The sequence below is a fragment of the Erithacus rubecula genome, assembly GCF_903797595.1.
Source record: "Erithacus rubecula genome assembly, chromosome: 19".
Lineage (NCBI taxonomy): Eukaryota > Metazoa > Chordata > Aves > Passeriformes > Muscicapidae > Erithacus > Erithacus rubecula.
The window spans coordinates 8,528,234-8,540,333 of record NC_136671.1 but is presented as its reverse complement, the minus strand read 5'-3'; the positions used below and the strand labels follow the sequence as shown (position 1 = coordinate 8,540,333).

Here is a 12,100-nt window from a genome sequence, read left to right as displayed (position 1 = left end):
GCATGCTAAACACTCTGCTCGAAATGAGAGTCTCCTGCGCTGGGCATTAAACATGAACAAAGAGACAAACGGTGGGGGCTCGGATTCACGCTTCAGAAAGCCAAAGCTGCAAAGCCAACCAGAACCGGGTCAGGAAACAGCCCAGTTTCCTAACCAGCTCCCTTCTAATTTCACCAACAACTTTCTTAGCAAAATTACTAAATGTGGAGAGGTGTAAAAAGTCAGCTTCTACTACCAGAGATACTGAAAACAATTTTAAACTACACTGCAGTACCAAAATATCACCTTTCCTAGGCACAAATAATGAGTTTATATTGTGTAAACTGCACACATACATTTCTAGCACGCTAAAACTCACTCGCCTGCCCTCAGATAGCAGGTACAGCATGTGCACACATTGTAACAATCACACATACAGCTAGGCAGGTTGCAAAATAGGGATTTGATAAGATAAAATAGAAACCAATTGAATCTATAATCATCCTTATCTTAAATAGCTTTTATAATAAAGGGTTTTCCATTAAAATGGTTTTTCCTAAGCCTGGGGAAATTAGGATGCCCTCTGGACACATGGAAGGATCAGAAATGACAACTAATGTCAAAATTAAACATCTGTCAACTAAGCAAGTTTTACACTAACAGACCCAGAGCCTTATTTTAAACTGCCTTTCAGTTAAATAAAAAATAATTTGTTACAAGCCGTTCAGTTCAGTATCACACTGCTGTCAGCTCCAAATCCAAGCAGGGGCACCTGGACCTGAAGGGGCAGCACTACCACCAGATTCATGTTTTTGTGGTTTGGGAAATCCTCAGTCACAGTTTGGGAAAGTGGCTGGAAGGTTCAGCTGGCACCAGGCTCTGTGGGAGCCCTCTCATCAGCACCCCAGGCCCAGGAGCTCAGGTGGGGCTCACTGGGAGCCCTTCTGAATATTCCCTAGGAGGCACGACAGGGACAGGGATGGCAGCAGAGATGCCATGGGGCAGCTGTCACCCGGGCCAGTCAGCAGCAGGCACTTTGTCCCTGACAATGCCCTCCCTAGCAAAGCCCACACTGGGAAGGTGCTTGGCACCCACCAGAGGTGGAGAGGGTGTAGAGCCAACGTGTGCCAAGACTACCAGACCTGCAATTCCACTGTGTCCCCTTCCCCGAGCAGCCCACAACCGCCCCCAGCACCCATGTGGGACAACTGATACCTTCTTTGCTGGGGTTCGGGGGCTTGGGCTTCTCCCAGGGCGCCATGGGCTTGTCCTCCTCCTGCCCCTCCATCAGGGCCTTCTCTCCAGGCAGGTACCAGGTGGAGTTGTGCTCTGCCATCAGGGAGTCCAGGTCGATGGTGCTCATGGTGCCCTTGACACCCTCCGAGCAGCAGCTGCCCAGGTCACTGTCCCCATTCTGCCCCGCACACTCCCCCTTCTTGCTCTTCAACCCCAAGGGCTGGTCTTCCGAGATGCTGAACTGCTGCCGCTGGAGCTGGATCTGTGCCTGCAGGATCTCCAGGGGGTGGATCTCATCCTGGGCCGAGGTGCTCGTGGGGGTCCGCACCTGCTCCATGCTCGGCGTGCCAGGGTGAGCGCCCGCCGTGGTGCTGAGCCCATAGCTGTCGGGGGTCGAGGTAGATGTACTGAGAAGGCCAAGGGCCAGGGGCTTCTGTCCGTTGAGAAGTGCGTGCTCCCCACGGGGCAGCTTGGGCGAACCACCCAGCAGCGGGCTACGGGTGGGCTTGGAGGTGGCATTGTCGGAGCTGGAGGACACCTCGTCCTCGTTGCCGTAGCTGGTGCTGACCTCGTCGGGAAAGTCCACGTGCGGGGAGCTGCCGTCTGACTTGGTCACGCTCTGGATGCCGCTGTCCAGGGAGGACATCAGGTCGGGCTGCTCCGCCAGCAACAGTTCACTGCCCTTGCCCCAGGATGGCGAGGTCAGGGGCTTGTCGTGAGGGGTGCCTCCACCGCGCTCAGCGCCCGCAGCCCCCGGCGGGGCCCCCGCCGCCACCGGCACTGCCGGCTGCCCTGGGCTGACACCGGCTCCCCCACCCTCGGCAGCTGAGAACTTCTCAAAAAACGTGCCGGGGCTGACGTGCCCACTGTCCCGTTTCCGGCGACCCCGACCCCGCCCGCCACCCGCCTTCCCCTCGCCACCGGCCACCGGCTCCAGCGCGTAGCCGGGCGAGAGGCTGCTCTCCGCGGGCAGCAGCGGGGCAGTGCCCGCCGCCTTGCCCGTGCCACCCCCGCCTACTGGTGGCCCTGCCGGGAAGTAGTCCGGGGCAGCAGGTGGCGGGTCAGGCTCGGCCTGGCTGAGCTTGCGCTTGGCCTCGGCCGGGCTCTTCTTGTTGAAGGTGACGTTGAGGTTGGGAGCGCCCAGGCTGGCGATCATGTTTTGGCAGGCAGTGGAGAGGGCAGCCAGGCAGCTCTGCCCGAAGACATTGTCCTTGCTGGCCGCCTTGCTGAAGGAGCCCAGCGAGAGGGCACCCAGCTTGCTGGCGGCGGGCCGTGGAGGGGGTGGCGGGGGAAACTCGGGCGGGGGCGGTGGGTACGCGCCTGGCGAGGCGCTGAGGGCAGGTGCTGCCCCGTGGGCCGCCGGCTGCCGCGCCGCCGCCCCGAAGGGAAAGCCGGGCTGAGCGGCGAAGTCAGCGGGGCCACGGCGCTCAGCCGGGGCACTGGGCAGTGCCACACCGCTGCCCGGGGACTGCAGCTGCGAGAGGCCACCCATCGTGGGGGTGAAGGGCGGGTGGACGCCGGGCGACGGCAGGGCCTGTGCCGGCCCCTCGCCTGCCATCCGCAAGGGCTCCTGCAGCCCCAGCCCGCCGGCGCCCGGCCGGAAGAGCACGGCAGGGCCGCCCGGCTGCAGGCCCAGCTCGTGGGGGGCTGCCTCGGCCGGTAGCCCGGGCGCTGCCAAGCGCCTCGGCAGCAGCTCCCCGGGCGGCGGCGGCCCTGCGAACCAGGCGCTGTCGGGGGCCAGGTGCGGCGCCGGCGCGTCGAAGCTGCGGCCGCCACCGGCCTCCCGCTCGAAGGCTGGCGGGGGCAGGCCGCCGGGTGCGCCCACCTCACCGTGGTGCCCCAGCTGCTGCAGGCTGGGCGGCCGCAGGCGCTGCTGGCTGCGCGAGGCCATCTGCTTCATCACCAGGGCCGCGTTCTGGCGCTGCGCCAGTGCCGGGTGCTCAGGGCCGCCGTGTGGCAGCGGGCCCCCGAAGGCCTCAGGTGCGGGCGGGGTGAACTCGCCCGGCAGGCCGGGGTAGGCCGTCGGGGAAAGGTGGCTCTCCATGGCCGGGCCGTGCATGCCGCCGCCCCAGGAGGCGCAGCGCTCGACGCCAGGAGTGTTGGGGAAGTCAAACCGCGGCCTCTTGGCGACGCTCACGTAGGGGGCATCGAAGTGCTGCAGTCTTTGATTTGGTGGCTGTTGCGGAGGAGGGTGCTGCATATTAAACACGGGGTCGGTGTAGGGATGCATATTCCTGTTCTCCAGTCTGTGAATAGGGTATTCAAACTGTGCATGCTGGTTCTGCATTATGGGCCCATTGTCCTGCAGGTTGGAGTTGGGAGCGTTGGCTTCTGTTTGCTGTTGCCTAGGGATGGCTGGCGGGCAGGAGTTCTGTCTGGCCAGCAAGCCCGGCGGCTGCTGCGGTGCTTGCGGTGGTGGTGGCGGCTGCTGCTGCTGCTGCATCAGCGGGTGCCTGGCGTTGGCCCCCGGCTCCAGACTGGCCGACATCTTCCGCGCCCCCCCGAAGCGCTCGAAGAAGACGCCGTGCTGCTGCGGCGGGTGCGCCTTGGCCACGGCCATGCCCGGTGCCCGGGGCAGGGCGGGCGCCCCCGCGAAGCTGCCGCCCGCCGGCACCTGCCGCCCGCCGCCGTAGTGCGGCAGCTGCCCCTCGGGCTCCGACGGGGAGAAGACGGGCAGCTCGAAGTGGCTGGCAGGGCCGTCGCCAGGGTAATTGTATTCCAGCGAGTCCACGCCGCCCTGCGCCGGCAGCCGCCGAGGCTCCAGGCCGTGGGGCTCGGAGGAGCCGGCCGCCGGCAGCCCGTGGAAGGAGGCAGCGCGGTTGGGGGACTGGTCGAGGGGCAGGCAGGGCGCCGGCACGGCGTGGCTGGCGGCACCGGCGCCGTGGTGCTGGAAATCGGGCAAGGTCCCGGGGCGCTGCTGCCCGAAGCCCTCGCCGCCCTGGCCCTCGGCCATGTGCTCGTAGCCGTCGGCGAACGCCGTCTGCCCGCCCAGCGCGCCGCTGTAGCCCAGAAGGCGCCCGCCGTGCACGCAGGAGGCGCCGGGGTCGGGCCCGAAGCCGCCGCCGAAGTGCGGGGGGTGCTGGTGCGGGTGGGGGGCGCCGCCGGGGCCGCCGTGCGGCTGCTGTCCGCCGAAGAAGCCGTGCACGGGCGGCTGCATGCCGCCGCCGTGCAGCTCGGCGGGGCCGCGGCCCGGGAAGCCGTAGCCGTCCCCGGCCAGGCTCATGTTCATGCCCAGGAGGGGCGGCTCGCCCAGCGCTCCCAGGGCCGGGTCCGCCGGTGCCGGGCCGCCGCCGGGGAAGGCCGGCGCCTTGAAGTGCGCGCTCATGCTCAGTCCGGGCTGGCCGAAGCCCCGCTCCGCCTGCCCGCCGCTCCGGCCGCTGTTCTGCGGCTCGAACTGCTCCAGCCCGAACATCCTGCGCGGCTCCTCAGCAGGGCATGGCCGCTCCGCGCCGCTCCGCCGTCCCGCTGCCCCGCCGCTCCCCGCTGCTCCGCTCCGCGCCACTCGGCCGCCCCCGCTCACATCCTGCCGCGCCGCCGGCACCGGCCGCTCGCCCGCGCTCACCCCGCCGCTCGCCGCTCGCTGCTGCCCGAGAGCCGACGGGGCGGCGCGCCGCCGCTCACAGGCTCCGGCGCCCGGGAGCTGCGCGCCGCATCGCCGGCCGGCCGTGCGCTCCCGCGGCTCGCAGCGCTCCGGCGGCGGCGGGGCCGGGGCCGGGGCGCGGGGCCGGGCGGGCGCTGCGAGGGCTGCGCCGCGCTCCCCGCGCGCTGCCGCGCTCTCACCCAGCGCTGGCGGAGCAGCAACAAGTTTTGCATTTCAGCGATGAATTTCAGCCATCGGGGCTGCGCCAATGAGCGCCGCGGTCCGGGGCGGAGCTGCCGTTAAGGTGGCTCCGCCGCCGGCTCCGCGCCCCGCCCGCACCGCGCCCCGCACCGCCCCCCGTGCCCGGCGGCGCCGCTGCTGCTCCCGCGGCGCACGGAGCGCGGGCGGACGGGGAAGTGCGCGGTGCCTCGGGTTCCCGGAGCGGGGTCCTGAAACGGGGCGGGGGGCACTGGAGCTGGGACGGGTGTGGGGAGCCACCGGCCGCACTGCCCGGCGGAGCGAAACCCGCCCGGTAGCCCCGAGCCCGGGAACACGAGCGGGGCCCGCCGGCCCGCCCCGAGCCCGGCACCGCACGGAGCCTCGCGGGGAGCGGGCGCTGCGGCAGCGGGGGAGTCACAGTCCCGTTCCCCCGGAGGGACAAACACCCACCAGGCCCGGGGGCCCACAGATCGCCGGCGGGATACGGTGCTTCAGGTGTTCGCGGATGCACATGTCGATAGTTTAAAGAAATAGTAATGAATATTGCTCCCACTAAAAAAAATGAGATCTATAAATAAGCGGCTGAGGACTGTTTGTATATGGCAGGAGAGTTTTAACGGGATTTTTTTTCTGCAGGATCAGGATGCTGCGCTGTGATTAAATATTGATTTTGTGTAATTAGTTTTCATGTGAACTATCCTCCTTGCTGATGGCCTGGAGATTTCAGAACTGGCGAAGAAATGGAATTGGACGTGGAAATTATTACTTAGCGAAGTGACAAGGGGGGAAGAGGGGGGCGCGGGGCTCGAGCTGCGGGGCGGGCACCGGGGTGGAAAACGCAGCACGCGCGGTGCGACCGCGGCACAAAGGAACGGAGGGGATGTCTCGCTCCTCGCAATAGGAACGGCGGTAACGGAGGAAGGGACCGAGGCAGAACCGAGCCCGCCGGCCGCAGCACAGGGACAGCGGTCCGGACCGACGGCAGCGCCGGCCGGGGCCCCGCAGCCCAGCCCCGCACCCGGCGCGGCTCGGGTGAGCGGCGGCCCCGCGCCCGGGGCTCCCCCAGCGCCGCCGCCGGCGCGCCCCCTCTGCGCCTGCGTGCGCGCCGTCGGAGCGGCTCTTCCGAACGGGCACAGCGCCCCCTGGCGCCCGCCCGGGCCCCGCCGCGCCCCGCCGGCCGGAGCGCCCCGCTCCGTGTCCCGCTCCGTGTCCCGCTCCGTGTCCCCGCCGGCCGGAGCGCCCCGCTCCGTGTCCCGCTCCGTGTCCCCGCCGGCCGGAGCGGCCCCGCTCCGTGTCCCGCTCCGTGTCCCGCTCCGTGTCCCGCTCCGTGTCCCCGCCGGCCGGAGCGGCCCCGCTCCGTGCCCGCGCCCCCGCTCCGCCCTGGGCTGCTCCGGCCCAAGGGCAGCCAGGCCGGACGGGGCGGGCCGGGACCCGCGAGCATTCCTCGCCGCGGAAGGACAGGGCGGGTGCGGGGGATGTCGGGCGGAGTCGCCGGGAGCGGCGGCCCGGATTCGTCTTGGGGCACCGGCGCCGCCGCCACTCCCTTCCCCGGCCCGTCCTGCCTCTTTTCTGGGGGCCCTGGGCGAGCAGCCCACCGCCCCGGGCTGCCGCCGCTCCCTCCCGAGCCTCTCCTCGCCATGGGCACAGAATGGCCCTTAACCCAGCGGCGATATCGCCCCCGGGGCTGGAGACCGTGCGCCGCACCACGGCTCAGCCCCGCGCCCTGCGGAGCCTCCGCAATCCCGCTGGAAAGGGAACTCTGATCCCCTCCCCAGGCTTGGCCGAGCTCCTCCAGCACCACCCCTTCCGCGGACTTCGGTAAGAGCCAGATGGTTCCTATGGCAGGACAATGGCAAACATGGAAATAATCTCATCTGAGTATTCTGACAGTAAAAACAGTGAGCTGCTTGGAATGGCAAGGTGGGATGCCAGCTGCGAAGTTCTGCTGGCCCGTGCTGTGCGTGCAGGAAGGGGGCTCAGCCCTGTTCCTAACCTGGGATGTGCTCTGGGGCTGCCAATCCGCCCCACAGCTCCTGGTGTCCAGCACAGGGCTGGCAGGGGGGCTGTGACCAGCACTGTCCCGTCACCTGTGTCACAAAGGGTCACAGTCCCCAGCCAAGGAGGAGGAAGCCTCTCTCCACCAGACCAAGAAGTGAAAAGTGTATTTTATAAAACATATTTTTACTTTCATTCTTGGGGTTTTGGTCATCTTGGGGGAAGCAAGGAAAGGCATTATTTAAATAGTTGTAGCTGCTGGGGATTATTTTCTAAATTAACAATAGTAATTGTGCCTGCCAAATCCAAACTTGAGGGGATTCATTTATTTCAAGTCTCCAGACAATAGCACAATTTTGGGTTTCATATTGCAAGCTCTGAAAACCAAATAGTGAGACTGATGTTTAAAAAAAAAATTCAAACAACATCAATTCATCAGACTTAAATCCAGCTCTTTCCACTGTGTCAGTTTAACTTGCACTTAGAAAAGTTGCTGCTCAGCAAAAAAAAAAAAGAAAAAAAATTCCTTTTTAACAAAATGAATGCATCATACATAAAACATCACGGACCATACAATTAGTAAGCAAATGTAAGAGTTCAGCTCAGTTCATAATTATTCAGCAAACCTATTCAGAATGATTTTTTCTCCCTGCAGCAATCTACTGTGTGGGCTCATTACCACTGAAAATCTAACGAAGAAACCACCACAGAAACTGCACAAAATAAGCCCATATGCTCGGGACACTTCAGCTCAGCCAGCCCTTAGCAAGAGCCTCTGAAACCCTGACACGGAGGGAACCCAAGCTCTCTTCTCTGCAGTGTTTGCACTCCCAGCTCTCCAGAGGTGTCCTGTCTTCAGTGCAGCTTCAGGTACTGCAGCTGTAGCCACTCCCTGGTCCTCTGGTGCCACCAACCCTGCTCTGTGTCACAGCCCCAGTGACAGGTCCTGGCACTGCAGCAGAACCTCCCAACAGCCACAAAAGAGCTGATGGGTTTCTCTGGACAAGGATTTCCCTTCCTAGCAGGGATGTTTGGTGAAAGGAATTGTAATAGTTTGAAGGACAGGTCTCCAAATCTGGCAGCTGACAATTTCAGGAAAGTTTTCAGCATTTCTGCCTGGAACAGTCTGGGGAAACTCCAAACTACAGTGAACATGGTGGTGGAGCAGACACAGGAGGCAAATGGGTAAAATCATTAGGTAAGTGCAGAGAGCACAGTCACACTGCTGGACTGGGAGGCACCAGCTAAAAAACATGTAGGGACTTCCAGCAATCCGACCTCTGCCACTCCTTGTCCTTCCCTGCCTGAGTGTCTGGAGGTGACATGGTTTGTAATTGAGATTAAAGACAATTTCATCTGTGAAACCTGATTTGCATTCAGTTTCTGGCAAGTTCACCTTGCCGGTGTAAAAATTTCATGCTTAGTTTTACCAACAATGTGGTTTCTGGAAAGACTGAACCAAATTCCTCCAGACACTTTACTGCTTCCTATTTTTAAAAATGCATAGCTGAATAAACAGAGTTAAGGGACTAAAACCAGCTCAGTCATTTCCCATAGGGATAGACAGCAATTTCAGAATTTAGCCTTTCACAGGGATTTTCCTGTTTGGTTCTTCTGCAAGATTGGTTCAGTTGGTTTTATTTCCTTTACATGGCTGCAACCTTAAGCTGTGGGTTTTTCTCCTCTTTGGATTTAAAGGTTCTTCAATATGGATTATGGTATTTCACAATATCTATAGAATTTGCCATTGCTGTAAACAGCTTTTTTTTTTTTTTTTTTTTTTTTTTGCCAATTTAGTACACTGGGTGCCCTTTGTGCCATTTAGGTGAAAACCTTTGCAGCACATGGGGCACTGTGGTGTACATATAATGAACACAAAAAATATGTTTTGATTTAACATATAATTTGTATGACTAAACAACAGGACAGTGCTAAAATCATACAACACTGAGAGTGTAAATTAGTAAAAATATAGTGAACTCTAAAGCAATTTTTCCTGTCCATAGCACAGTCCACTGCTTGGGCTTTTATTTTACCCCTGCAAATTCCCATCTCTAAAACACACATGTAGGATCAGACATTACATTGGGAAGGGGATATTTAAAAATAAATAAATAAATAAATAAATAAATAAATAAATAAAGTACAACTATATTTATATATATATATATATATACACACAGCACAACAGAAATAGACAGAAGCAGTGAATTAGTTTGGCTACAGTAAAAGTTTTATGTTTCCTAAAATAGCTCAGTGAAACATCAATAACAAATGGCACCTCTTTGTATGGCTAATGGTGTTTAACTCTCCTCAGTGTTTTATGGTGGAGTTTGTGTGACCAACTTTGTTCTGCTGTTTTCCTAAACTTGAACCAGGTGGGAATCTATTTAAGCACGGTGGAGCAAGAGCAACCTTTGAGCTTCTGGAAAGTCTGGCTCACTGTGGGTGAGGCCAGAAAACCACCAAAATTAATTCATTTTTCATCATCTTATAAATTGAATTACTATGAAAGGAGGGAGCTAGAGGGTGTTCGATAAAGTCCTGATGACTTAATTTCCCCTAAGTATTGGGGAGAGCACTGTCCGTGGTGATTGCTCTCCTGATCCTGCCGTCTCCTGGGATGGTTCCATCCTCCCCTTGCCTCCCTGCCAGGACAGCGCTGGGCACAGCGCTTTGGAAGTCGCTGGTTCTCAGGAGGTCACCCAGGAGATCGGTTTGGTTTATCCTGGAGAGCCTCCGTCCCCCAGGGCTGTGCCTGAGCATCCCCCGCATCCCGCTGCCATCCCTCCCACCCCGGCATCAGGGCTGGGACACGCTGGCTCCGGGGCTCCCTGACCTCCCGGCTCTGCTGCACGTCCTGGGGTGACGGGGATGCTCCACAGCTCAAAGCCAGCAGGCAAATAAGCTGCTCTGTGTTTATTATTTATCACATTCCTTCATAAGGTTTAACAGCACGGCGTGCGTTCCTAAACCTTGGCTCACAGTCCTGACTTTTCCAACCTACATCAAGCCTCCCTGCCCACACACTGGAGGCATCCCGAGCACCAGGTGCAGCAGCAGGAATTCACCTGCCCCGCTTACAGAATCATTTGCTTTGCCATCACTCCGGCACTGCGGGCTGCTCCACACAGCCGGCCCGGCTGCCCTGCCCCAAACCTCCCCACTCCCCGCCAAGGCACAAAGGGTTAACGAGCTCCTGCTGCCCGCAGCCATCGCTCCTCCACCACCACGGCCCCTCAGCATCTGTACAAAGGGCCCGATTTAATCCGGCTTGCAGACGACTCACATTGTACTCGCAGCCTCGGAGTGATGTCGGGTGATCAGGTTTCCAACTAATATCCAAGGCACAGCCCGAGCACTGAGCGGGAACAAAGGCACCTTTGTTACCGAAGGAAAAAAAAAATCCCCTGAAGATATTAGCAGTGCAGTAGAGTTCAAACTGTTAAATGATTCAAATATTATTTAATGAATACATTTGAAATGAGGTCTCACAACCCAGAACACTTTTTAGATCATCATTTACAAAGAGCCGCCTCTTCGCTTACTTCATAAAGAAGTTGCCGCTTTCAGATTTCAATTATGGCCATTTTGCTTCCAGCCTTTTTCAGGGATTTCCCATGTTAGTGTGGCTCAGTTCTTTTTATGGTGCACTTTAGCCAGTGACTACTGGGTTTTTCAGAAGTCCTGATAATCACATTCCTTTAATTTACCTTGGAAAAACCTTGTGTGAAAAACAAGGAGACAGCCTTTTGCAAAAGGAGCAACAACACTAGGTGTTGTTCTAGAGGGTGCTAAAGCCAAGCTTATAAAACAGAAATTTGGTAAATAAGCATATCAAGATTTTAGCTGGGATTGGAGAAGCTCTATAGTTCTGGTTCAACAAATACCTCAAATTTCTCGTGTGTCAATTCTAAGCCAGAAAGCCATGTAATTTTAGAGAGAAAAATTTAAAAAATAAAGGTAGATGGGGTTCAGGAAAGAAACATATCTCCAACCTGAGGAGTAAAGTTTTAAAGTTAATTTAAGGCTTATAGCAATGAGAAATCCAAGTCTGCTCTGAAGCACAGACAGAAGATACTGTCCCTAAAGGGTAACAGCAGCACACCTGGGGCTGTGCTGGTGCCTGTGAGAGGATTTAAAAAATACAGCAGAAGGGGAAAGAGCACCAGGACAGAGTGACTGCAAGTATCAGAACAAGTATCAGCTTACCAGCAAAAAAGGGCAGTGGCAGAAATACCTCCAGACTGTTTTTAGGTGCACTGCAAAGAAATCACATCCCCCCACACCAGGCACCCTCCTGGCTGCACTGCCAGGGGTGGGATCACAAACAGGCACTGCTGAGGAGACAGGGACAGCAGCACAGGATTCACTGAACTCACATTAAGGGTCCTCATGCAGGTGATGCCTCAGGTGGAAGCAATTGAAAATCTGCCTCCAAAACCTGGGCTTAACACATTATCATTATAATCTTTAAAATTATTTTAAGTGCCAGAACTCTGTTTGTGGTAGGATTTGCTCACCAAATTCTGCCCACAGCAGGCAACAAGGAGAAGAGCCCCCCAGGAATGAAATGTCTGCAGTTAACACTCTGGATAATCTCTGCTTCCCAACAAGTATACACTGTTGATTAAAATTCATTTTCCATATCAATTCAAGCAAGATTTCATGAAAAGTTACAAAAGTTCAAAGAAAATCTTTTCCCAATGACTTTATCAAGACACAATTCAATGGAGAAGACTCTTGAATTGTATGAACTGAATAAAAACCACAGCAGCAGACTCGTGCTTCAGATTTTGCCATAAAACCACAGCATGGCATTTCAAGGACTTGATGTTGCTCCTAAAGGTGGCTGAATCGACTGGGACTTGGAAATACAAAGTAAGCTGCCTTACAGGACATTTTCAGAATGCTCAGAGAGTGTTTAGAAAGGCCTGAGGGTGGAAAATCCCAAAAGACCCAAAATCTCAGCAGATTTTTTTTCCCTGCCATTTCTCAGTCTACATGTAAAGGTATAAAGAAATTATTCTCCTTTCTCTTCAGTGATTAAAAATCCCCCAGAAAAAAAGCAAATTTCTTACAAGTCCCCTT

General features: G+C 57.7%; 1 protein-coding gene across 1 annotated transcript in view; it reads right to left on the bottom strand.

Annotated features, from left to right (window-relative positions):
- Nucleotides 1-4,771, bottom strand: part of MN1 (MN1 proto-oncogene, transcriptional regulator) — a 34,039-nt gene extending 29,268 nt beyond the window's left edge. Inside the window, exon 1 of the mRNA XM_079322911.1 lies at nt 1,195-4,771. Within this exon, the coding sequence (XP_079179037.1) occupies nt 1,195-4,627 (3,433 nt within the window). The 5' untranslated portion in view covers nt 4,628-4,771. The remainder of the gene's footprint in view (nt 1-1,194) is intronic.
- Nucleotides 4,772-12,100: the final 7,329 nt, after the last annotated feature.